General features: G+C 43.0%; 1 protein-coding gene across 1 annotated transcript; it reads right to left on the reverse strand.

Moving 5' to 3' along the window:
- Nucleotides 1-5,462: 5,462 nt before the first annotated feature.
- Nucleotides 5,463-26,919, reverse strand: LOC146685225 (uncharacterized). The gene is made up of 6 exons (XM_085443213.1): nucleotides 26,280-26,919; nucleotides 13,115-13,265; nucleotides 11,453-11,520; nucleotides 11,089-11,198; nucleotides 9,446-9,537; nucleotides 5,463-9,040 (listed from the first exon to the last, which is right to left on the reverse strand). The coding sequence occupies exons 1-6, from the start codon at nucleotides 26,568-26,570 to the stop codon at nucleotides 8,526-8,528; spliced, it is 1,227 nt and encodes a 408-aa protein (XP_085299339.1). The 5' UTR covers nucleotides 26,571-26,919; the 3' UTR covers nucleotides 5,463-8,525.
- Between the last annotated feature and the right edge of the window lie 677 nt (nucleotides 26,920-27,596).

A 27,596-nucleotide genomic window follows, 5' to 3' on the forward strand; every position in this document is an offset into this window, starting at 1 on the left:
GACAGATAGCGACGAGGTGATCATTCCACTGACAGATATGGAGCCAGCGAGGAAGAGAGGACGTTCTGGCGTGTGGGAATATTTTGAGTTGATTTTGCTCAATTCATTTTATCTGCCGAAGTGAAAAACTTGAAATGTCCAAAATCATGTTTTCATAATGTAAATATCATTACAGCATATGACTTTAGGAACACTTCCATGTGAATTAAAGCTAATGAAGACTACAACAATGTATTTGACACTATACGTACATTACATTGCTACAGTTTAGAAAATCATTTTGTTTATTGTTTTTAGGTGATAGTCTGCAGGACCCAGGAATACCTGCATATCTACCAACTTGCAGTGTAGTTCCTGCACTCCACAGCCTCTTCTGTTCCATGCAAGTGGATTTTCTCCAGGGCAGGAGAAACTATTTCTAAGAAAAGAAACAGACTCAGCCAGCGCACAGTAACACTAATCCTCTTTTTAAATGTAAATAACAAAAGGGCTACCTTACATTGATCATGTTTTTACTTTGCAAGTTCTTGATTAGGGGTGGGTTTTGATTATCGCTTTTCTGATTACAATCCATGCTAAATTGAATAAAGTGATATTGATTCATTACAATCCTGCGTTAACGTTATTATGCCTGAAACGCCAGCATCTCAGGTTAAACCTCACAACATGTCGTCAAACACCATGCAGCTAAAACAGTAACTGGGAGCAGGTTTACGGATTCTGCATACAAACGTGAACACAGAGCGCGGACCCGACGCGTCAGAGTCAGATTTTGATGTGTCGGCGGGTCCGCGCTGTGTTTGCCTCTTTTTTTTTCCGCTGGCTTCTGCAGCTGCAGGTTTCATAACTCTCTGTTTACATCTCTAATTAAGTCTCACATGTGTCAGCTTTCTTTTAATAGGTACGAAATTATGGATATATACTGTTAAATGATCAGACTTGTAATATTTCTGACTGAGGCAAAACTTTCCAGATTCCAATCAAATTGAATCGGATCCTGTATCGAATCAAAAATGATTCTACAAATCAGTGACGATGCAGCTGTACTCAGCTCCCTAAGCATTTTCCCTTTCCAGTTCACAATCAATCCCACCCCTAGGTCAAAAATATGTATAGGACAATTGGCCTAATCTAATATTTTGTATGAACCTGTCCAGCTGTCCAGTGATTAAACGACAAGTAGATGGAGGCAGGACTTCACAGCAGGGGCATACTCCATAATGTGCTGTGCATTCTCATATGTATATTATATATATTGCTCACTTATTGTATTTACCAACATCAACATCCTTTCTAATGTACGCTCACTCTGGAATAAGATAGACGAACTGGCCCTGATGAGAAGCATGAACAGAGACGTTGCCTCCTCCTGTGTCTTATGTTTTACGGAGTCGTGGCTCAGTGAGGACATCCCGGACTGCGCGCTCAAGCTGGAGGGCTTTCATCTGCTGCGCGCGGACCGGCAGGCCGCTCTCTCCGGTAAAACCAAAGGTGGAGGTGTCTGCTTCTACATCAATAGTGGCTGGTGCACAGATGTAACAGTGATTGCTCAGCACTGCTCTCCCTCTCTGGAATATCTTTTTATTCACTGCAAACCGTTTTATTCTCCGCGGGAGTTTGCTTCATTCATCCTGGCCGCTGTTTACATCCCGCCAGACGCGGATGCGCAAGCAGCTCAGTGCGCACTCGCGGAGCAGATTCTCCACACGGAGCGGACATTCCCGGACTCTCTCATCATTGCTCTTGGGGACTTTAACAAAGCCAATCTGAGCCATGAGCTTCCGAAATACAAGCAGTATATTAAATGCCCGACCAGAGAGGAGAGGACATTGGACCACTGCTACAGCACGATCAGCGGGGCCTATCGCGCGGTGCCGCGCGCTTCACTCGGACTTTCTGACCACGTCATGATCCACCTAATCCCCGCGTACAGACAGAGGCTGAAGCTCTCCAAACCTGTCGTGAGGACTAAAAAACTGTGGAGCAACGAGGCTGTGGAGGAGCTTCGCACGTGTTTGGAGACCACAGACTGGGACACAATGAAGGCCGCTTCTAACAGCTTGGACGAGTTTACGGACACTGTCACCTCCTATATCCACTTCTGTGAGGACAGCATTGTGCCATCACGCACCAGGGTGAGTTATAACAATGACAAACCCTGGTTTACTCCTAAACTCAAAATGCTGTGGCTGGAAAAGAGTAAGGCGTTCAGAAGCGGAGACAGGGACTGCTACAGAGAGGCCAAGTACAGGTTCACTAAAGAAGTGGACATTGCCAAACATCAGCACTCTGAGAAGATGCAGCAGCAGATCTCAGAGAATGACTCGGCCTCTGTGTGGAAAGGTTTTAGGAATATTACAAACTACAAGCCTAAAACCCCCCACTCCACTGATGACTTGCTCTTAGCCAACACCCTCAACGACTTTTACTGCCGTTTTGACGAGCCATCAGGCAGCCTTCACACCTCCAACGACCCCAACAATAGAGGCACTTTGGACACTCATTCCCCCACCTCTCCCCCCTCCATAGAGCCATCACCACCTTCAAACTGTTCACCTGCAACACCCGCCCCCTCACCCCACACAAAAGAGGATTTCACACCACCTCCTCCGACCACAACTCTTCATATTCATGAAGCAGATGTGAGGAAGCAGTTTAAGAACCTGAATGCTCGGAAAGCTCCCGGCCCAGACGGTGTGTCTCCTGCCACCCTCAGACACTGTGCAAACGAGCTGGCCCCAGTGTTTTCTGGCATTTTCAACTCCTCACTGCAGGCATGTCATGTGCCCGCCTGCTTCAAGTCCTCTACCATAATCCCTGTCCCCAAGAAACCTAGGATCACTGGACTAAATGACTACAGACCCGTGGCTCTGACATCTGTGGTCATGAAGTCATTCGAGCGCCTAGTTCTCTCCCATCTCAAGACCCTCACGGCCCCCCTCCTGGACCCCCTGCAGTTTGCATATAGAGCCAACAGGTCTGTAGACGACGCCATCAACATGGCCCTACACTTCATCCTGCAGCATCTGGACTCCCCAGGAACCTACGCCAGGATCCTGTTTGTGGACTTCAGCTCTGCCTTCAACACCATCCTTCCAGACCATCTCCGAGGCAAGCTTTCCCAGATGAATGTGCCTGATCCCATCTGCCGGTGGATCACTGACTTCCTGACGGACAGGAAGCAGCACGTGAGGCTGGGAAAGAATGTCTCGGACTCCCGGACCATCAGCACCGGCTCCCCTCAGGGCTGTGTTCTTTCTCCTCTGCTCTTCTCCCTGTACACCAACTGCTGCACCTCCACCCACCAGTCTGTCAAGCTAATCAAGTTCGCAGATGACACCACCGTCATTGGGCTCATCCCGGACGGGGACGAGTCTGCCTACAGGAGGGAGGTTGAACGTCTGGTGTCTTGGTGCAGCCACAACAACCTGGTGCTGAATGCCCAGAAGACAGTGGAGATTATTGTGGACTTCAGGAAGCACACAGCCCCACTCCCCCCCATCATCCTGACTGACACCCCCATCACCTCTGTGGACTCATTCCGCTTCCTGGGTACCACCATCACCCAGGACCTGAAGTGGGAGCCCACCATCACCTCCGTCATCAAGAAAGCCCAGCAGAGGATGTACTTCCTGAGGCAGCTGAAGAAATTCAACCTGCCAACACGGACGATGATGCAGTTCTACACTGCAATCATCGAGTCCATCCTCACCTCCTCCATCACCGTGTGGTACGCTGGAGCCACTATCAGGGACAAACAGAGACTGCAGCGTGTTGTGCGCTCTGCTGAGAAGGTGATTGGCTGCAGACTCCCATCTCTGCAGGACCTGTACACCTCCAGGACACTGGGGCGTGCAGCCCGGATCTCAGCTGACCCTTCTCACCCTGGACACAGTCTGTTTGACCTGCTCCCCTCAGGCAGGAGGCTCCGGTCCATTCGCACCAGAACCTCTCGCCACAAGAACAGTTTCTTCCCCTCTGCTGTTGGACACATGAACAATAACCACATGACTGTCCCCGCCACTAACACATGACCCTACGCTGTGTCACTGCATCATTTCATGTCTGGCACTGATCACCACCTGCACTCATGTATATATCTTTCTACGTAGCACTCATAATTCTTATTCTCATGTATATATCTCATGTATATCTCATGCACATATCTTTCTTTCTACATAGCACTTTAATTCTTATTGTCTGCACTGAAGCACCGCAGCAATTTCCTAATGTTGTAAACCTCAACATCTGGCAATAAACCCATTCTGATTCTGATTCTGATCAAGGAGTTATGAGCAAAGAAAGGCCACACCATAGTGCATGTTTAAATAGGGAAAGTTTATTGATCAAAATGTATTACGCAAATACGCATTACATTTTTTTCAGCCCCCCAATCGAGACAACAAAACCAATTACATGTTCAAAGCAACGGAACGGTGGCCCAATATCAGAGAGAACTCCACTCTTGAGTGAGCACTGATAATTGAGCAGTCCGTTTTATTTTGCAGATTCAAGCTGCTCTTCAAAATTTTCACCACCAGATGTCACCGGAGAGGACTGTGTTGAAAAGCTTCGAGTAATGAACCGTTTTTCAATACAAGCTTCAGTGCTTCGGAAAGCTTCATTTGGCCATCACTAGTGTTAGTTTTCCACACATAGCGTTTTGCATTTTGTCCAAAAAGTTCCATGTTGGTCTCATCTGACCAGAGCAGCTTCTTCCACATGTTTGCTGTGTCCCCACATGGCTTGTGGCAAACTGCAAACGGGACTTGTTATGGTTTTCTGTTAACAATGGCTTTCTTCTTGCCACTCTTCCATAAAGGCCAACAAGGAAATCTTTGTGTAGCCTAAGCCTGCTTTAAATGTCTCAATAACTTTATCCCTGACCTGTCTGGTGTGTTCTTTGGACTTCAAGGTGTTGTTGCTCCCAATATTCTCTTAGACAACCTCTGAGGCCGTCACAGAGCAGCTGTATTTGTACTGACATTAGATTACACACAGGTGCATCTATTTAGTCATTAGCACTCATCAGGCAACGTCTATGTGCAACTGACTGCACTCAGACCAAAGGGGGCTGAATAATTACGCACACCCCACTTTGCAGTTATTTATTTGTAAAACATGTTTGGAATCATGTCTGATTTTCGTTCCACTTCTCACGTGTGCACCACTTTGTGTTGGTCTTTCATGTGGAATTCCAATAAAACTGATTCATGTTTGTGGCTGTAATGTGACAAAATGTGGGAAAGTTTAAGGGGCCGAATACTTTTGCATCCACTGTAGTCAGTGTCATTTGCTGAGTCCCAGTGGTCAACTGCAGTATTTCACTGAAAAAGTCCCCAATTACCTCCATTAAAAAGAGACGTCTCTAAAAAAATAATGGTATCTTCAACATCGAGCAAACTCAGCTTTTACTATCCTTACTGTGAAATATTAGAAGAAGTCACACAGTATCAACTAAAGGAAGTAAGGTAGGTTTTTTATTTATTTATCTTATATACAGACATTTACAGCCACCTTTGCTACAGTTATTTAGGATAATTATGGTAATTTTCCTTCTAAGACAGCGTAGCAGAGATATGTCAATTGTTAGATGTTGTCCAGTTGTAGTTCCAGTCTGAGAGAGAATACGGTGTACAGTAGACATGTAGCGGTGAAAAAGAAGAAGCAGGGTCGTCAGTTTGAAACACAACAAACACACTCAGTGATTATTTCTCCTGCAAACCTACTACAACACTAAAATCCCTGTAAAACAAAATGTCTCCCACTCGGTTAGCTTTCACTTGATGATGCTGATGCACATCACTTTCATCATTACACAACATCCAAAAACAAAGAGGTGATCTCAGCGGGGGATCAGTTTGTGAGCAGCTCCTCTGCAGCACTCCAGTGCTGTTTGGTTTTCAGTGCAGAGGAAGCACTGCTGTAAATATCTGACGGAGCTCAAACTCCAAATGAAAAATATGTAAGTAAAATAATGTTCATATATATATATTTTTTTTTTGGTATTTCACTTTCTTATTTTAACACGTTTTTGTGCATAAAATAAGATCATTAGGACTTTGCACAGTTTTTGATGGCATAGTAGCAACAAAACGTCAAAAATATGAAGCAAATTCAGTTTTTTAGTGTAAAAAACCGGCTAGTTCACGTATCAGAGTTTCTGCCAAGAGTTAAAGCAGAACAGCAGCTCAAAGTAAGACGAGGGATATGATTAACTTATTAGCACAAAGACTGGAAGTAGAGGAAAAACAACCGTTTGGGGTTTTGACCTGTAAACCAGCTGTGACGGTTATACAATTCTTCCATAATTTTCCATCTATTAAACTGTTCAATAATTTAAAACATTTTTATGATCTGACTGGAAACGCAGGTTTCATTAATGACAATCCTGCTTTTACCTTCATTTAGACTACACGGGCCAGCATTTTACATCCTGGACATTTTTACATGTAAAGATAGAAACGGATAAAGTTACAAACAGGTTGGTGAAACTTTATTACATTTGATATTTTGACAAAATATTTACACTTCATTTTAGTAAGTTTAAAACAAAGTCTAAATAATTACAATATTCAGTGTCCTACATCCTCGGGGAGTCGGATGAAGTCATTTGTGCTCATAGATTTAACAGCACAGTTTAAACCGTTTACTGTGTTTCTGTGAAGGTTGAATGAGGCTTAAAACATGGGGTCCAAAACAGCTGCTGCAAGTGTTCAAATTATTCGTTAAGTTAAGCACAGGTTATTTGATCTGATGATGTCATCAAATCTGGAGACAGCTTCCAGTCTTTATGCTAAGCTATAGGCTAACGATGTTCAGACACTCCTCTCAGACTCTTACCTGATGTTCTGATGGACACAGTTGAATCTGATATAAGTGAAAAAAAACCCTCAATCATCTCTGAAGCGGTGAGGAAAACAACGTGTTCACGTACAGGGACATGGATCTCCCTTCTTTCACGATACAACTTATACATAACTTATTATGTAATTAAGGAGTTTATATTGTGCCAGAAACCACATATTTTTAAGACAAACTTGCACGAAGCTGGCACTACCTAACCTGTGGTTAACATTTTACACCCAATTTAGCCTGTGGGTGTAAAGGCCGACGTTTGGGGGTTAGCAGATATGTGGACAGGCCTTCCAGCTCTGTGCTTTGAAAAAGGAAATAAAATCCTACGCTGTTTTTAGCACATAGGCAGTGAATTAAATTAAACATGAGAATGGGCAGAAAATGTGACGTGTTTTATGATTTTTAATTTTCTGTCAATTATTGAGCTACTTTGTGGCTAGCTAGTTTTCAGGGTTTCCTGTGTACCTAGAAATTTCAGCAGCAACTTCTGCAATTTCCATCCACTGGTCGATGTTTGTACATGCTGATAACTTTTGAAAACTGAAACTTAAAAACTGACGATTGCATAGTCAGCAGTTATCCGATGCATTGATCTCCACAGAGAACCTGCAGGTAATCAAAACCTGCTCAGGTGTATGGAAGCCCGTTTCAGCCACTAAATAAAAACAAAAAAGCCAGTATCCATAACTTGAAATTTCGAGTTATTTTCTCGAAATTTCGAGTTAGCTCTGCCAATCAAAAATATACGTGAATGAGGTCGCTGTCTTGTTTCCCGGAAGCATATGGCGCAGAGGAACGCGCACTCAAAAACGGATCCCAACAAATTGGCGCTTTCGCGAGTACGTTTGCTGATAGTAACACCATGTGATTCAGCTAATAACACAGGGATTTCATCATTTGTGAAGCCAGGCTGAAAACACTCAGCAATCTGTGCGACTGGATGTAATACCGGTAGCTTAGCTGTAGCATTTGTAGCTGAGGGCTTCAGCTTCCGGGTAACAAGGAAATGAAGTCATTCACGTAGATTACTGATTGGCAGCGCTAACTCGAAATTTCGAGTTACTTTTCTCAAAATTTTGAGTTAATAAATCGAAATTTCGAGAAAGTAACTCGAAATTTCGAGAAAATAACTCGAAATTTTAAGAAAATAACTCAAAATTTTGAGTTATGGAACCTTTTTTTTTTTTAGTGGCGGAAACGGGCTTCCATGCAGGTGTGATGAGTAAAAGTACAAAAGGAAATCCTTTTACTACAGAGACTTACCCAAACCACAAATGAAACCATCTAGCCAAACTGCAACAGTGACCATGACTGTGTGTCCATGAACCAATAGATTAATCTTTTTTTCTTAACTATTTCACAAACTGCTCTGAAGCTGTTTTGGAAAACATCATATTTCCTGTCAGTGAACGGTAGTTTACTGGCTGTAAGACTTTAGTTTTCCAGGCAGGTTGAAGCAGGTTATGCACACATTGTTTGACCCAAATCTCAGTCAGACTTGATGCAGATGTGGCAGAAATGGCAGCTATGTTATGGTGAGGCTGATTTATAAATTGACCTATTTTGCTCGACAAAGCAGAGAGGGGAAACGGTGGGAGGGATTAACGAGGCCATGTGCAGTCAATGCAAATATGGTGAAGTGAGGAGAACGCTTCCTCTTCTTCTACTCACAGCCTGACAATCAGGATCGCAGTCAGACAGGCTAGCAGGACTGAAGGCGAGGACATCGAGCCAGCACTGTTCTGTGCAGCGCTACTGTCCTTATTTATTATACTTCCAACAACTCTCTTCACACCTTTCTCCTCCTTATGTGGCGTTTCATTTAGTTTCTCCTCTTCCTCTTTCTCCTGCTCCTTCTCTTCCTCCCTTGTATCAGGACCGATCTTGTTTATCAGTGTAGCGAGCGTTGTTGGGGGGGCAGATGGAGGCTTGGTGGCCTCAGCCGTGGTGTGTGGAGGCGGTGTATCTTCAGTGCTCGATGCAAAGTGCACGGTGGGAACACTGGGAATGCCGTCAGCGGTGGTAGACTCCACTGGAAAGTCAGGTGTTGTAGGAAGAACATCATCATCTGTAGGTTGGAGGGGATCAGTTGTTGCATCAGGACTGGATTCTCCTGTTGTGAGCATGGGATCAGCTGTCACATCATCATCATCTTCATCCTCTTCTTCTACTGTGTCGGGAACTGGAAAACATAAATGAAGGTAAACTTGTTTTAATCTGGGATCTAATGAGGTCTCGCAGTCGTTAATGCTGCCAGTGAGAAATATTTTTAGGTAAGGGACCCGGGCGCATGTGCTCATAACAGAGCTGACGTCCCCTAAACACTGTTACCATTGCTGCAGAAAAAATACACACAGGCATGACATATAGAGCTTCGAGATCCCACAAAGTCACAATTTAGTTTGATTCGACCCACACTGGTGGATCTACAGTCCATATCAAATTTGACATGGGACAGCACGATAGCACATATATATTATATTAAATTTATATGCTGATAAAAAATACATCAACAAAAATAAAGTCCTAAAATAAAATGCTGATGTGGATGAACACAGATCAGGAGGAGTAACGACTGTACTCTTACCACAGAGACTGTTTTCACATTTCTGGAGGTTTTCGGGGCATCTGGAGCACCAATCGCCTTCAACATACGGCCGCACTCCTTCATAGTTCCCTCTGAACACACGTACACAAAACATCATACAAATCCAAATTTAATAACTCCAGATTGTGTTACAAGAAAAACAGAAATAAAAAGAAAAGCTAACAGAAACTGAGTCAAACAGTTGAGTGTTAGTCTTTGTTAGCATGAGGCACCACCAATGAATATATATGCATCGTATTAAATTGCCTGTATTACTGTGAATCAACTGACTTTAAAAAGTATGTTAACAAAGGGATGTTAAAATATACAATACAGCCCAAAGAATTCACATTTAATGACGTGTCTCCTGCCTTCAGTCAAACAAGTAAAGTGTAACTAGAAGAATTTGCATTTTCTGCAAAAATGCAGTGTGAATGCTGTGTGGTGGAAATTAACTGCTGAAAAATGCAAACGAAGCAGAACTTTCTGCTGAAAAGAAGTGAAGAAGCTGAAGTGTTTGCTGAAGACAGCTTTATTTGAAAGGGTACACCGAAGAGTGTCAAGAAAGAAGAATGAGCGAGAGCGGGGAAGATGTGCGGCAAGAGCTACGGGTAGGATTCGAACCTGCGCCACCCAGTATACTGGCAGCTGCTCATCTCAGTGAGCCAAACAGGCACTTATCTCAGACACTGGAGTTGGAGGTGAAGAAGCTGAAGTACATATTAGAAAAGTTGCAGAATTCATTCAGGATTCCTCTCAAACAAATGGCCATAATTTCCTAACCGTTGGGTCTAAAATGGTCATTCTTGCATGCTTCTTTTAAGAGCAGATGGGGAAATCTTCAGGTGTTCATAATTCATTATTACAATATGAATTATTAAAGATGTATGACTTGTAATGTAACATAACTGAGTAGAAGAGAAGTGAAAACTGCCTTGACTTGCTCTCAAACAACGTTTTGTAACGTTAAATCTATTTGAAGCATCCACCATCATTCTTTAACAATCATCAGGCTTTGGTGAACCATCATGGAGGTTTTCAAGTCTCTGTGGAAATCCATGAAGGAGATATAACAAGAGAAAAAAGTGCTTTATTTCCGGAGTTTGAAATCCGAGAGAAGCACAGATTTCCTGCCCTCAAACAAATGCAATTCATGGATAAACAGAACAAAAATTATTGAATTGTGAGCATTAGGAGTGTCTGAAGATAAACTGGCCAAAGGCTCAAGCTTTGAAATTGTTTCATTGAGGAGATATGACAACTGGAAAGCGGCTCGCATTAGAGAATTCCAGCCTGATTGTGTTTCTATGGAGAGTTTTCAGACTTTGTGTAGCTCTGAGACGATTTGACAAAAATCTCTTACTTCCACAATAATGATAGAGTGAAAACTGAGCGAGTTTTCACTCAAAGCAAACTGCATAACAACGTATGTATTTTCTGAAAAATCATAACGATGCAACTGAAAACTTAAAGAGGGATTAAATTAAAACGAAAGAAGATGTGAAAAAGCTGAATTCCACATGAATAGCTCAATTTGTGTGAGTGCTTTACAGCATTCACACAATTATTAGTACAGTCCACAAGAGGGAGCACTTGTTGTAGTATTGTGCAGCAGTAACACTGGAAGGAGTCGTGGTACTGACGCTGGGTAGTAGTTACAGACGAGGAAGGAGACTCTGTCCCAGTCCAGTCCCTCCATAGTGTCACAGAGATGGAAGGCACAGCCCACTCTGTGTGTGTCTGCCCACACCATCTGTAACACACACGCACAGTTTAAACTGAGTGGATCTGCCACATTCTACACAAGCTTTGGACAATGTCCTCTGCAGTGGATTTTAGCCATTTTAGTCGTATTCCCATTACTGAGAAGTAACTGGACAGTTGATTGATAATTAAAGTCATTCTCAGTTTGGGCGTGCACCCTGTCATTGTCCACATACATAGCCTAACTGTGTATACTGTGTGTGTGTGTGTGTGTGTGTGTGTGTGTGTGTGTGTGTTTGTGACCTGTGTGTAGTGTCCACACATCTTATCTTCGTCACAGCTGTTGTTCTGGAAGTCGTAGTCCAGGCGTTCTGCACAGAACAGATCAATTAGAACACACTATTCTAATGTGAACAATGATGAGACTTAGTTGAAGAATCACCACATTCAGGACATATCCAGTGACAAGTAAAGGTTCTGCAGTCAAGATGAACATCTGGTATGTTTATCCTGAAACTTGAGAGATAATACAAAATAATGCTATAACAATAAGGTTCAATAAGGATGCAAAGCTAAAGTGCTGGTCTGGCACAGGGCACTGCTGTCAGAAGTATGATGGTTGGAAAAACCACAAGAAATCTCACAACACAAAAAGCAACAATTTCAGCACAGCTGAGTGAAATCAAATACAAAAAGTGTTGAAAACTGAGAAACTACATCAGGAGCTGTAACTTTAACATTCAGTGTTAAAGTTACATTTTTATACAAGTTCAGTAAATCACTGATCCATAGTTAATGTGTGGTAGGTTCATCTATTAACATCACAGCAGCAAAAATACTTCTAGTGATACTGCAACATAACAATGCATTTAAAATCTAGTCGGCATTCGACTGTAGCAGAAATGTTTTTAGTTACCAAAGGTGAGGAAAAAATCGAAACTCCAACCTCAGCCTGGGTGTGCCACAGCTGAGCTGCTGGATATTAAAGCCTATAAGTTTCCTCAAACTAGTCCATATTAGAAAAATTATAACTTGGTGAAATGCTCGAGTCCTGTTCTGTTAATTTGCATTTGTTTATTACAGAGTGACAGTTTTTGATTTATTGCAGTAACGAGCGCTGTGACAGTGTTTAGTTATTCCTTCAGATTTATGAGAATTGTCATTATCCTGAACATTTACAGTCACAGTTCAATCCACACTTTCACAACAGCAGTCGCCTCAAGGTGCTTTATACTGTAAGATAAAGGCCCTTCAATAATACAGAGAAAACCCCAACAATCAGGTGTCCCCCTAACAGCAAGCACTTGGTGACAGTGGATTAAATGCAGAGAAGTGTACAAACATATAGTGAGTGAAGAAGAAACACCCAGTGCATCATGGGAATCCCCGGCAGCCTACACCTATTGCAACATCACTAAGGGAGGATTCAGGGTCACCTGGTCCAGCACTAACTATATGCTTTAGCAAAAAGGAAAGTTTGAAGCCTGATCTTGAAAGTAGAGATAGTGTCTGTCTCCCGAATCCAAACTGGAAGCTGGTTCCACAGAAAACTGAAGGCTCTGCCTCCCATTCTACTGTTAAATACTCTGGAACAACAAGTAGGCCTGCAGAGCGAGAGCGAAGTGCTCTAATAGGGTGATACGAGAAACAAAACTAGTTGTGGTGATCGTATTTTAAAAGCAGCAGTAATTTTTTAAAACCCCTGAGAAGTCGACTCAAAGAGACTGTCTTTCTGTAGTAAAGGTTTACTAGTGATTATAAATAGACAAACATCTTATTTGCTCTGACTTGTCATTGTGAAATAGATTGGATTGCAGATCTCGTAGTTGTAAAATACTGAAAACCAACACTGCTTGGAGCGGTTTTCTGTAAGCCTCACTTCTACTGTTCAAAGATAACCACTGACTGTAATCTGTCTGCTGTAAACAAGAAAGCCAACAAATATTTACTTCTGAGATCACTCACCCAGGAACCATTTCTCCAGAGCCGCTCGGAGGTCCAGGGGCCCGGTGCCCGCGTACAGATTCTCTCCAGTATCTTCCAGTTCTGGGTTGTGGTTCCAGATGCATTTAGCAGCGTAGCCCTCTGCCACCAGCTTCAGGTTTGGATCCCATTTCTGCAAACAACCACTGAATGTTACAGAAGTGCTGGTTTGGCACCACCAAATCTGCTGTTTGTTAATCATAAACAGCTTGTGTCATTTTGCAAGGCAGCGTGTTATAACTTTAGATACAGAGAGGAAGTCACGTAACCAACCATATTACAAGCTGTCAGAGTTTAAAGCAATCAAATGAACATGTAAAAGTAAAGCTGGTTGACAAAACGCCTTTTTCCAACATTCCTGTCATGATCCATTTTTTATTATTATTTTTTGTTTCTGTTAGTTTCTGGTTGTACTTTAGTGATTTTTTTAGATGCTTCCTTTGTTTATCCTGGTTTCTATGTTCGTGTATTTCCTGTTTTACTTTGACAGTCCCGTGTTTTGCTTCCTCCCTGTCTCGTTGGTTCATCTGCTTTTCTCGTGTTTTCCAAGTCCCAGGTTTCTTCAGGTCTCAGGCTCTGTATTGTTTTTTCCCTCTGTATCTAGTGTTGTGTTGCTTAGCTTCCCCCAGTTTAGGATTTTGTTAGTTTATCTCAGTTCCCCGTTGGATTTGGTTTTGTAGTGTTGTGTGCAGCCCCAAATAAAGGCTCATCTTCTGTTCAACATCTACCTGCATCTCTGTTGTGTGTCGATCATGAACTCTACTATAGGGAAGCCCCAGAATAAAAAAATAAATCAATACACTTGAACCATCCTCATTGTTGTTGAAATATTTAAGATTAGTAGAAATAGAGAACCAGTTCCCAGAGGTTCAGTTCCTTGGAACTGTTAGTGTGCCTGCTTATGGATCACGCTTATCGGATCTACTTATCTAATCAGTTCAGTTACATTTTGCATGCCGGAGGAGGAAAATAGTGGCTCAGTCTCCAGCCTGGACATTACTTTTGTTTTTATTGCACAAAAGGACGAGTTAATTGCAAACTGCCTGCAGGACGGAAACAACTGCATGATGCTGCCAACGCAACTCCAGCTCTTTACAAGCACCTGCACCACACAGCATGCGACTCATTCACATGAAGGTAAAGTCTTTGATATGCTGCTTGGAGATTGTGGTGACTCTCAAAGCTGAGCCAGTAAGAACCCAAAGACAATCAATGAGAACTAAAAAAATCAAATGAATCTTATCAGTGCCCATCCCTACTGATAATTCTGTTACAGCTAACTTTCATTTCAGAATTATATCCTGTTCATTACACTGTTGATACAAATTACAGTGAAACAGCAACAGTAGCAGACGGTAGCACACAGTGGGTCTGAGGTACAGGTACAGGGAGAAAGATGTAAGAACGAGAGAACACAAGAGGAGGAAGTGGAAATGTAAAGCCTAAGTTTTTTTTGTAATCAGATATTGATTGTGTTCATGTTGTGTTGCTGAAGTGTTTTCATATTGTGGGACAAACATAATAATTATGGCATAATTGTGCTCCATAAGTATAATAACTGTGTGTTCAGTGCTGCCTTGTAAGTGACTCTCTGTGAAACACAAGCTGACTTTTATGCTTTTATTCATCGGTGCCGTACATGTGGCTCTGATATCTGAGTCGCAGCCTTGAAGTCGTTGGCTGGTTTGCCCGGATCAGGACTCGAAGCAGAGATGAAAGCAAATTTCATGCATACAAGTACAAAAGACACACAGACATCAATGAACTGGTGCACATCGTCGTTCATGTGCTGCAAGCAGCAGTTCAGCAGGGATGACGACCACGACTCTGTCCAGTTATTTGGTCTTCATGTTTATTTGTGCACGCTGCACAAATCAGAGTTTTAATGTAGACACAGCACCGATGCTTTCACGACAACTGAGTGTATATGTTTTATTAAAATTTCACACCAGACGTTACTAAAGTCATACTTATGAATTATTGTTTGTGAGATTAAATTGGTGGTTTTATAACCCTTCTCCATTTTTTGGTTCCCTCCCCTCTTTAAACCTGCTTTTAATTATCATGATAATTTCATTGCATTTCCCAAGAGTTCAACAAGCCATAAAACAGTAAATCCAAAACAGCAATGTACAAATATTCTGGAGCTGCTTTAATCTGGTTATCTAACCACCTCCATATCTCCCAGTACTATAAAATCAGCCACAGCTCTCCAGCAGAGTCAACAGCAGGATCATTGTTGCTGTTTTCTGTTACACTGGTAGAGGCTTCATAAGCTGAACGGCCTCTTAAAGTAAATTTGACAGCCGGTAGTTAAATAAATATTATTGCACATGATATGACATTTAATATCAGACCAATGAAATGTCGAACGCAGCCACTGTGTTTGAGCCACCAAGGCTGAGTCATCCTGTCCTGGCCTCGCAGTCATTTAAAGATGCTGAAGTTATTTATTTTTTCCAATTATTTTCTATCCTGCTTCCTTTATACAAGACAAACCATGGGCGACCCCTTACCCCTGACCTCTGACCCTGAACGCAGTCTGACCCCCTGACGTGCACATTTCCTTCCCATCATGTCTGTAACAGCAGGTTCCTGTACAGAAACTGATCTGGTGAAAGGCAAATAGCCCACTGCAAGGACGTGTGACCTTCAAAAAAGTCATTAAGAACAGCGGCTCTCTGTATCAGCTTCCTTTTAGGAAGACCAACCAAAAAATGCTCCGACTGGGACAAGAAATGACAATGGACCGGCATCAGTCCGTGAGAGTTGAGGCTCGTGTGTGAAAGTCATGGTTTTCAGGGTTTTGATCCTTTTTATGGTTAACGCAGTTTCCCTGGGTCTTTTCCCGTGTGTTATCAATAAATCTTCCCGCTGGTACTGGTTTTATTTTGCTGTATTTATCCGCAACAAGTTTTCGGACAAAACCGGTCAAAGTCACCATTAAGAGTTCTGATTCGCTGTTTGCCTCCCACTGCAGCTGAAGACGTCATGTGATGATGGTCATGAGTGATGAGACGGAGCACAGTGACGCCTTTAACTCAGCCCGTTGTCTGCAGCTCGTGGTCTGAGTCACTGTTGCTACGAAACCTAAAGAATGAACAACAGGACCCTGACAGGGAGTTTAATATCCCCGTGTGCGTGTGTGTTTATTTGTCCAGCGCTGACATGCAACACAAACAATAGTCAGGGGTCTCCTTCACATTCCTCTCCCTGCAGGCGCTCGCAACATCTGGTCTGTATTATGACTTTCAGGTCATGTGGTGTACACACACACACACGATCATCACTGTCGACTGTACTGGAAGTCACCTGATCTGAGAACAGCTGATTATGTTCTCCTGAGTTTAACTGCAGCCTGTATTTTGTAATCTGAACAAAGTTTTTGTGTTTTAATCACTGACTCATAAATTAATGGATATGTTTCACTGTTTCCAAGCTCACAGAGTCGAGGTTTCTCCCTCAGGTGTGGACTTCAGTATAAAGTGCGTATGCATATATAAATAAAACGTGATTGAATTAAAATCACAAAGGATGAGTTTACTTAGTGAGTCGTGGCTACAATGAAAGTTGAGTTTGTTTCTAGAGCACATTAGACCCCCCCCTCCGAAAAATCTGAAACAGATTTATTAGTTAGTTTGTTTGCATTTGCCATAGCTTACTGGGCTCTAGGTCCGTTTCGGGCTCTAACATGTGACGAGTAGGTTCGTCAAAGTCAGTGTTCTGTTCAGCTGGATGTGAACTGGTCAACCTGATTCTCCTTTGTGCCCTTTCCATCTGGTTCCCCTGTACTGGTTGCACTGGTTTGGCTCAGTCCAGGTCTCTGAACCAGCTGCTTTGCAGACGCCTTTACATCCCAACAAATGCTGAACTCTGTCCTCTGTCTCTTTCTCCTCCTCCCTTTGAGTCTCCCCTCATCTCCCTGTTGCTCCTCTTTTCCATCACTGTCTTCTTACCTCCTCTTTCTCCCCTCATTTGTCTTCTCCTTCCTACCTCCTTCCCTTCCTTGTCTCCTTGAACTGCTTCACATCTTTTTCTCTGCAGACCAGCTAAAATCATAAGAAAATAATATGAAAATGGAAACGTCCCTGTGGGGCTCCCATGGAGGCTGAGACAGCCTGCGACCTCCCCTGGTCCAAACGCGCGCGCGCACACACACACACACACACACACACACACACACACACACACACACACACACACACACACACACACACACACACACACTCCTCTGGGCGCTCATTCATTCTCTGACTAATTTTCTTTTCTCTCTCTATCTAAATCTTCTCTTCCCCCCTCTTCATCGCTTGGCTCTTCCCCAGCCGTCCTCCTCTTCTGTTGCTCAACCTTGATCGCTCACTCCCTCGCTGTTCAGTCTGTTCCCTCTGACACGCTTGCTAATGGAAACACCCGCCTGTTCCTGGAACCCAGGCCTGATTTACTCTGCTGATAAAGAGTGATGACCCTGCTCTGCCAACCTGTGCAAGCACGTTTTTATCAACTCACTGAGTGAATTAAAAATGGTTTTGGTTGGTAGTAAAAGGAGGCGGGGAGGCAGTGTTATTAAAATGGATCTTTGCCATCCATTGTATGCTGGAAGATAGGAAAGAGAAATAAACAAATCCATGCTAGCAGTTCTGTAACTACGACTAAAACAAATTGCAGCATTCAGCATAACAGGTGCTTTTATGTGTCCTGAGGTGTTTATAGTGACAAGTGGAGTAGATTAACCATGAGATGTTAGAGAAAGCAAACAGGGAGGAAGTGAAATTCACAGCACCTCAGATGCTGGAATTACAAAACAAGAGAATAACTTGAACCTGAACATCGATAACTACAATCACAAGCACTCAAACGTTTATCAGAGAAATAAAAGACTCCATTGACATCTGGCAGCTGTTTTTACATTGAAGACTTGATATAAAAGCCCAGGTTACACTGCAGATGTGTGATCGCGCAGAGTCACTGACAGCAGTCTAGCCTTAGTCAGAGATGCTCGGCAACATCCTTCAGCTCCTCCAGGGGGACACAGAGACGACCCCCCAGGCCAGCCGAGAGTCCAGTGTCAGGGAGATTACGTCCAGCATCGCTGCATCAACCATCCGTTCTTTTCTAGGTGAGCGCCGTGGCCTCAGTTTTGGAGGTGCTGATTCTGATCCCTGCTGGTCCACACTAAACCAAAAGGATCACCTGTGGACTCTGTGGACTTCATCAGTGACATAATGAAGCACCAAAGTCCCTACATCACCTCGCTGATGCAGTTCCCGCATTTATTTTTCATCTCATTTGTTCTCCCAGGGCGGCTGGAGCGGCTGGTGTTTCTCAGTTTAACCTATCGTCCCGCTCACTGAAGTTTTTCTACATCACTCTCTCCACTGAAACCAATCCTAATAGCAGCCCTGCTGAGGAGATTTCCACAGTGGAACCACACATTAAAGTTCCTGTGGTGGAAAACGGACTAATCCTTTCTTCTGGTTTATGGGCTTCAGAGGTTTAATTGCTTGTGGTTAACATGTGACCCAGACTTTGACAGATCTTGGCTGATGATTGTCAGGCGGGTGTCCTGCATGATGCTGCCATTTGGCAGTCAGAGGTGCGCCCTGAGCGTCTGTGTGGGGAGCAGAGTCTTCAGTTCGCTCTCAGGCCCGGGCACAAAAGGTTTAATAGAGAGATGGGACGATAAGAACTTAGCGATTCAATATCCTTATCGATTATCTGCTTCTCATTCGCTCTGCTTTAAGAGTCACCACCATCAATAAGCAGCATATCAAAGACATCAGAATCAATTACATGCTGTGGGTCGAATGTTTGTGCGTGTTGGGAGTATTTCTTCTCTTTGTTGTGTTGTTACTCCAAAAAAAGTAATGTATTATATATATATTACACAGGACAGTTTTCTTAAGTGCTCACAGAAGAATGGCTGTAAATAATAATAATGGCACATACAGTGTTTTTCTTATTAGGTATGAAGGTAAATGCAACAGCACAAAGCAAAGATGAAATCAAGCACAAGGTGGTCACCACAGTGACTCTACTTATAAACATGAACAGGTAGAACTAGAGGCCGAGCGCTGAGGGTCAGGGTCAGGCTGCTGGGTCACTCGGCTTTAAACTGTCTCTGGGCTAGCTTAGCATTAGCATGCTGTCTATGCAGGTGTTTACAAAGAGTTCTGTTAGCAGTACAATGCAGCTGTTTCTCCTCTGGACACGGTTTGCACTTTACCGTCACACTCTCGTCTTTTTGGGAAATGAAATATAAGTAATGTTCACATCCACACTGTAGACTGCGCCACTGTTTTTCTCCTTTGCACATAACTAAAACCAACTGATTGTAAGTGGAGCCGGTAAAAGGGGGAGACTAACAGTTCCAAGGAACTGACCTACTGGGACTCCCAATGTCAGTTTAACTAAGGTAACATGACATGACTCAGACCTCATGTTAAACTGTTCAAAAGCTGGATTTCACAAACACTCTGGCCTCAATCATGCTGGATTCTTTCAGAAGAGCATAGGCCAAAAATCCACAAATATAAGTTTGCTATCTGAAAAACCAACGACCAGTGAAAAGCTTTCTGTCTGTGTTTGTAGTCAAATTAACCTTTGATAAAAACACATTCACATAAAAGACAAAAAATATATATTTTTGAATAATGAAGGAAACATAAAAGGTGGTCTCGCTCTTTTATAGGTACTGAAAGACATATTTTCTTTGAATTATGAAAAACCGACTGAATGTTAACCTGAAATACAACATGTCAGGTCATGTCAGCAATAGATCATCTAGACAGCTGGACATGTTTCTGCTGTTACATGACTTATCTGTGCTGATATGATCAAATTGCAAAGTGAAAAATATGGAAGCAGTTATGATTTTAATTAGAAGGATATTTAATTATCACGATAAATATCCCAGCTGTTTGTCAAACACAGCTGAATACTTTGATCCTAAAATTCCCTCAGAGAACTCAGAGAGGTGCATCCTTCACTGTAACATCTCCAAAACGAGTCAGACTTCCTCCAGCTCGTCTCTGGTCCAGTGAGCAAACCAAAACAAGCAGCCAGCCCGAAGCTTCAGCACAAAACCATCGCAGAGCTTTTATCTGATGCACAGACAGAAAGCTCTCACATGCACTCTGAACTGTGATAATCATGCTTTTTTATTAATCCTTCATTGATAAATGTTATCAGACTATCAATAAACGAAAATGTTAATTCGTGCTTCTATAAATAAGAAAACACAGAGTCAAACTCACTGGTTTGCTGTATCACTATAGTTGAGTGATATTATCGTCGCTTCACCTGCATTTGCAAACATGTTTTTTAGCATCTTCATCTTCACATCTGATAACATGATGTCATCTTACGTTGTGTGCTGTTGTGGCAGGCTTTGTGATTGTTTAGCTGGTATCTAACGAGTGTCTTCTTGTGGTCTGCTGTCAGCTGTCCTTCCACTCAGAAGAAAAAACTGGAGAGACTGATCATTTTAATGCTCCAGTATTTATTTATCAAACAGTACACGACTGGCTTTTCTGATCAAGGTAATTAGAGACCACACCTTTTTAAAATATGGATCTATTTATCGTCTCAGCCCGGTGTCTCTGTCACTCACAGCAGTGTCATCATGCTCATCATCTGTGTTGCAAACTTGGTAGAGAGTCTGTGGATCTCTTGGTGAGGATCAGAGGGAGGGACCTCTCCCTTTCTTCCGTTTCATGCAGTTTGTGCACTGACTTGTTTCTTTCTCAGTGATCATGGACCATCGTGTTTACCGTATGCATATGATTTCATCAGACAATAATGAGGTGAGAATCCCAGCCCCACCTCCACTGGGAGAAACATTTGCTGCTGGTTACCAGAGTTCAGAAAATGGTGTTCGGGACAGCCTTGGTGTGTTCGTCATGAAAACACGGGACACAAAACACAGATACAAACAAGGATAATTAGAACAAGACAAAGCTAGAAGACGGATCCAACAAACAGCGCCAGAGATTACATATGCACTTGTGCTCGGGGGAACATTCGGCAGAGAGAAGAAGAAGAAAAAGCAGACAACAGAACAAGAACTGAGAATATTAGGAAATCAGGTCTATTCTGGACCGAAGACAGTAAACAGACATCCGGCCAGTCAGTTTTTATCCGTCTCCTTCTCCTTATAGTCACATGTTCCTCTTCCTCTTTTTTACTGCAGCCTTTGATCCGAACGTCGCCCTGCTGCCTCAGCACCAATAATCACCCCGAGCCTTTTAAAACAATGTCACGTAAACTCAAACTGAATTTGCTTTCGGCTCCGATGAACCCTGATATCCCATAATTCAAGAACTCCAAGAGCTGCTCACAGCTGGAAATGATGAAAATAAATTGCGGACCGTGATGAGAATGAGCAGAATCGTCTTATTTGCTCTGTTTAATTTTCTAACCGGAGAAATCCCGCGCGTTTCAAAGTAAAAGTAGAGTTTCACACACATATGGAGAGGAATTAACAGTATTAAAGACTGAAAACACGGCTCGTCCCTTCAGTTTTATTCGTCTCTACAAAATAGAATTTGTTGGGGTCTTTTTTTTTTAGCAGCAGATTAATTTTAGAGATTTCAATTCAGCCTTTTACACGAGGCTCAGTGGATGGTTGTTGCTGCTGATGCAACACAATTAGATTAGTGAAACCCAACAGCAGCATCTCTTTCTGAACACAATGGTCAGTCTGTGTTGTCTTCAGGTCTCTGGATTACTCAGGATGAAGCTCAGAGTCAGGCGAGGTTCAGAAAACTGGAGACCGGATCCCTGTAACTGGGAAAAGACTGACTGGGTGGTCAAACATCTGTAAACTACCTCCACCCACAAGCAGTTTTGTGGAGGTTTAAACTGTTACGAAACAGAGACTCGCAGGCCGCTGTAGCATTAGCAACACCTGCCTGATGTCACTGCAGTCTTATCTCACACGCACTGCAATGCAGAATTATATCTTCTGTGAAAGGTTGTCCTCACTTGTCTGCAGGCCGTGAACACCTTTGGGTGCTTTACATAAGACTGGTTATAAGTGCTGATGCTTTAAAGACAATTGTGGGGAAATGACTTTAACTGCAGTGAACTGGCAACTGAGGGGCTGAAAAAGGAAGTGAACACTAAAGGATGCCCATAAACTCCCAGGGTTTAAAAATCCAGCTTTACAGTGAAAAATACAAACATTTATTACCTGGTGCAAATAAAACATTTAAAAAAATGTTTTTTTATATATCCAGTCCATTTCTGAAGTGTGCTGCAGTTGCAGTTGCACCCTAAGCTGTAAGATTTCTTACGTCTGGATTGGCTTCGGGCAGTTCTGCTATCAGATGCTCAGATGCATGAAGGCTCCCTGGCAGACATTTTGAGACCATCTGAGAACATTTTGTAGTCTTCGTTTAAATAAATTACCCACAGTTCAAAGAGCTGTGGGCTTCACGGGGTTAATTCTTTGTCCTGAACTGTGGTGACTACACAGGTTTGGACCTAAATGCTGGCCACAGGAAAAAAGAAGTTCTAACAATGAAAGGCAAGTCTTTATTGAGGCCGATAACAAAGTCTAAAAATCAGAACCCAGCAGAAATCCAAAACACAGAAGGGCACTGAGAGCAGAACACTGGGAAGCAACAACAAACACTGACAATGGACAAAGAGAAGAAAAGGCTATATATACAGAGACTGGACGACAGGACACAGGTGGGGAATGAGGCACAGCTTAACAGGATTAACACAGACAAGAACAATCAGGGAAGCTGCAGACAGGAACTAAAACTAAAGCAGGGGCCAGAAAACAAAGCTAGAAGAGAGACGGAGTATAAAAAAGAAAGTTAACAGATGGAGGAATGACACACAAACTCAAAGTAGGAACCGAGGGTTAGTACAAACAGCAAGGTCATCTAAACGTGCGCCCAAAACTCCACAAACAACTAAACAGGAACCAGAACTCAAATAATACAACACGACTAATGCTCAGAATCACTGGTGTGACAATGAGATCACAGCAGGAGTGAAAAACTCCAGAAACACTCATCAGAAAGCACTAGAATAACTGTAAAACTCAGTAACTCAGTAAAACTGTGCTTTGTATTCAGTTTAAATCAAACTCTGGTTTGTTTTCGCCCTTTGGTGCAGTTTGTTGTGCAGATCTGAGCTCAGCAGTGACACTCAGGCGCGCTCCAAAACAGCCACACCGACTCCCTTAGAGGACGCCGTCTCCTTCCGGCTCCAAATGATTTGCAGAGCCGTTTGTTTATGGTGAGAACGAGATCCCGCCTCAGTGTGACGACTAACAGGTGTAAGCTGCAGGTTTGAGCTAAACGCATTCAGGCGTGCTTTGCACTCGGTACCAGGGTTACGCCTAAAACCTGCTCAGATAAATATTAATTTTAGGAGTAAATTCTCCACATTATCCGTTAGTTAGTGGGGGAGGGGCCAGTTAAGAGATTTGATTGGGCATCCGGTGTGCAGCATCCCTTCAAATCGGCCCATTAGTCCAAAACTGCGCCTGCCCACCGGGAAAATGCCAGGTAAGCGAGATTACTTGTTCAACTCTGAGCATCATTATGTGGTTTGCAGTGACACATTCTGGTTTGCTTGGAGTTTTCTCTGTGTGAAAAGAAATCAAACCACAGGAAAAAGCTACAAATTTAAAAACTCATCAGCTGATATGCACCAGAATAACCGAACTATACATGGGAAACGCTCTAATCAAGCACAGAGGCGGCTCCGGCTCAGGAGGGTCAATCCCAACTAGGGATGGGTACCGGTATCCGGTGCCATTATGGGACCGGTTCTGACATAAACGGTAGTAACCAGACCGAAAAGCAGCGCACATTTCGGTGCTTTTTTTCCCCTGAGCTGTGATACACTTTGGATTCTAGCCAATCATTTTACCTTTCCAAGGATAGTAGGCGGGCAGGTGTGGTGCCTGTTATCTGACCTGGAGTTAGCAACATCCCCCAAAAACCCGAAGAGGAGAGTCCTGGCCCCTAGCCCTGCCAGTGTAGCAGAAATGATGAGGATGATGATGCAGCAGCAGCCGTTCTTCTCTGCGTGAGTAGCTTCATGTTGTTCGTGTGTAATTTACGTTGAGTAGGCTAACCACGTTATTACATTAACGCATGTAAGGTGAACTAGCAAACACCGTCGTAGTTACATGCGGCTTTCTTCTTGTTTGATGGCAGATACTCCCTTCACCAAAAAGGCTAAAATGACCAAAGAAAAAGTGGAAAACAGTTAAACATGAGAGGTTTTTGGACAAAGTTTGTGTTTTTTCCATTGTTTAAGCACTGCTTCCAGCCAAGAGTGATACCATATATGCCCCATAGCTGCAGAAAAGGCTAACATTGTTATATTTTTACAAAAAACAGCTGAACATGAGAGGTTTTTGGACCAATTTTGTGTTCTCCATTCTTTAAGCACCGGTTCGAGCACCGTTTAAGCACCGGCACCGTTTCAAAAGTACCAGTTTGGTACTGGTATCGGATAAAACCTAAACGATACCCATCCCTAATCCCAACCGGCTCCAGTCTGCAAAAGTATCCTTGGGCAAGATGCTAAACCCAGAGTTGCATACATCAGACTGTGAATGTGTTTGAATGTTAGATAGAAAGCACCTTGAATGCTCAAGAAGAGTAGAAAAGTGCTATAAAAGAAGCAGTGCATTCGCCATTTACAAACATAGACAGGATCATCACTCAGGTCTGTGAGGCTGTGGTGCTTAGGGAGAGCATTGTGCTTTGGCCATAATAATGGGGTCCTCCTAAGATCTGTGTCTCTCAGATGCTGTGGTCTGATTATGATACTATCCATGGTTCAAGTTGTTTTTTTCAGTTAACAACTGATACATTTTGACTTAAGGAGAAGCAAATGGACAGATGGATGTTTGGAGCTTTTGACTTGGTTAAAACTGCTGCTGTATGAAACAATGATCACTATTGAAGTGTTGTTTTACTTTGATTCATGTCCATATTTGGTGTAACTGCTGGGGTGCTTACTCCTATCATTCACAAAAACAAGAAAAAAACAACACCCATCCATTTCTCCAACTTCTTCTCCGAAACTGGGTGAGGGGTGGGTTACACCAGTGCTAACACACAGAAAAGACGATTCACATTCACGCCTACGACCAGTTTAGAAAAACCAGTTAAACCGACATGGAATGAAGAACACCCAGGACACCCATCCAGGACCTTCTTGCTGTGTCTACACACTACTGCGCGTCATCATAATGGCGATACGAAGGCGTGAATTTCTGTTACGCAGTAAAGATCTGCAGCTGTGCTCTGTCATCGCCATTTTACATGATTAGCCAACCGTTTCTGTTCTGTTTTTAAACCAAATTCAAAGTATTAAGTTGCTGCATTTCCTGCAATCGCATATATTTCCTGATGGCATCAACATAACGATGAGTCAAAAAGATGAAAAATGTAACACCGTAAATGGTTCATGATCAGTGAAGCCACTGTCGTCCTACTCCCCGGAGTGATGACACATTCACAGCTCAAAACCACAAGTTACACAAAAAAAGCTGAATCACTCTCAGCTAAGCAGGTTATGTGTTAGCCTGCTGTAGCTGCAGGCTAACTGTATTTACACCATATTTAAAGTAGTTCAGTTACAGAAAACAGAGATGCTGCATTTAGAGTTTAGTTTGATGCTCACACAAAGAAAAGTCAGCAGAGATAAAGATATATTTTTAGTGAGTTCTCTAAAGCTGGATGAAAATCTTTATTTCTTAATGCTGTGCTTTAAATCAAACACTCTCACACTTGGTCTGCTCCTGATCCAAACAATTACTTGTAGCCTGGACTCACCAATATAGCATAATGGTGATGTTGAGTCCAGTTCCATGCCCTAAAAACATGACTTCATACTATTTTACTCTAATCTGCTGATATATATCTAATATAACCATGAGTATAGACGTCTCTGCTTATTTGTGATGAATAAGCAAAAACAGTGATTAAATGTACTGACATTGGACAGAAAATTAGACATTTATAGATGTGTCTGCTTTTATATTCTGTATCTGCACTCGAGGGGGAAAAGGTGATATCAGATACAATATCTGACATTTATTGGATAAACGTGCTGCATTACCTTCCCTTCCTTTGTTTATGCTTATTTGGGATGACTTGTAGGGTCTTACCAGAGGCATCATGGCCGAGGCGCTGGGTGAAACCTGTCCTCTGAAGTGGTTGTGAAGCTCCACCAGCATCTCCTCCTGCTCCTCGTTCAGAAAGCTCCAGGCTCCAGGAACCACCAAAGCCCCCAGCAGCAGCCATACCCAGAGAGGAGCTCTCCTCAGTGGGCTGCAGCGGCCGCTGGAACCTGTCCTCTCTCTGGAGCTGCATGAAGCTCCATCCTGGGTGGTCCATGGGGTCATGGTCCCTCTCTGGGTACTGACCCCCTGGAGCGCTGAGAGTCCCCGCAGGTGCATGAGGAGAAATAGAGTCCTGGGGAATATTCTCAAGTGGTCCAGAGTCCAGCGAAGAGTCTGCGTGTCAGACAGATCAACAACTGAGTGTGTACAAAAGGCCGCTTGTCTTAGTGTGAGTCTGTGTGCCTGTTTAAAAGTGTGTGCGTTCCCTCCTCAGTGCCTCTCACTCTCAGCTCTGCTGATCTTTGTGTTGCTGACCCGGCTTTAAGAGAAATAGGATCCTCCCCTACTCACACTCACACAGACTTCCCTGTCTCTGTGAGTACTCTCAGCATCCTCGAAACCCAAACCCACTAAAATGAAGTATCCCAAAAACTATTTTACAAAGTGAAGAACGGCCGAATTACCCTCACGCACACACACACACACACACACACACACACACACACACACACACACACACACACACACACACACACTGCAGAGTTCACATTTCACACACTGCACCGACTGGTACGCACAAAATAACTCCCCACTCCACGCTCCACCCGTGCTCACTTTCCATTTTCTCCATGTCAGCGTGACTCTCTGATCCTCAGTTTTCTGTTTCTTTCTCTCGTCAGTTTTTTCTCCTTTTCATGTTTTTTAAATGAACTTATTCTGCCTTTATTTGACTTCTGTCCTCTTTCTCTGAACATTCAACAATCAAACATTTCAAAGTGTCAAAGAAATGAGTCGGTGTGCCTGTGTTCACAAATAACTCTGATTCAACCTTTAGACTACGCTAAAAACCCAGCTTCAGACAGGAGGGATTTTCTACTCTTAGCTCTTTATGATGTCACAGAGAGAACCAATATTTCCCTGTTTATGACCACATGGGCCCCAATAACAGATCAGCACCCCACTCTGAAATGGATGGATGGATTCTCACCTCTAACTGATAAGAGCTAGGTGAGGTGGTCTGGGCATCTGATCAGACTGCATCTGGGGCAAAATAACATCTTAAGTTCAGGAGAACTTCATGGTAAATATTATGATTTTGATTCATTCCCAAACCCTGTATTACAAAGTGACGATTTCTTGCTA

This window comes from Copadichromis virginalis, linkage group LG20 (genome assembly GCF_057382275.1).
Source record: "Copadichromis virginalis isolate Kocher_CV1m ecotype Utaka linkage group LG20, C_Virginalis_male_GT1.1, whole genome shotgun sequence".
In the NCBI taxonomy this organism is placed as follows: domain Eukaryota; kingdom Metazoa; phylum Chordata; class Actinopteri; order Cichliformes; family Cichlidae; genus Copadichromis; species Copadichromis virginalis.

Excerpts from the sequence above, each read along its gene's own strand:
- LOC146685225 (XM_085443213.1), bottom strand. The coding sequence starts at position 26,570 with ATGCACCTGCGGGGACTCTCAGCGCTCCAGGGGGTCAGTACCCAGAGA. Across the intron at positions 11,521-13,114 it reads TCTGGAGAAATGGTTCCTGG|AACGCCTGGACTACGACTTC; the intron begins GTGAGTGATCTC and ends TGTTCTGTGCAG. Across the intron at positions 9,041-9,445 it reads ATGTGAAAACAGTCTCTGTG|TTCCCGACACAGTAGAAGAA; the intron begins GTAAGAGTACAG and ends TATGTTTTCCAG.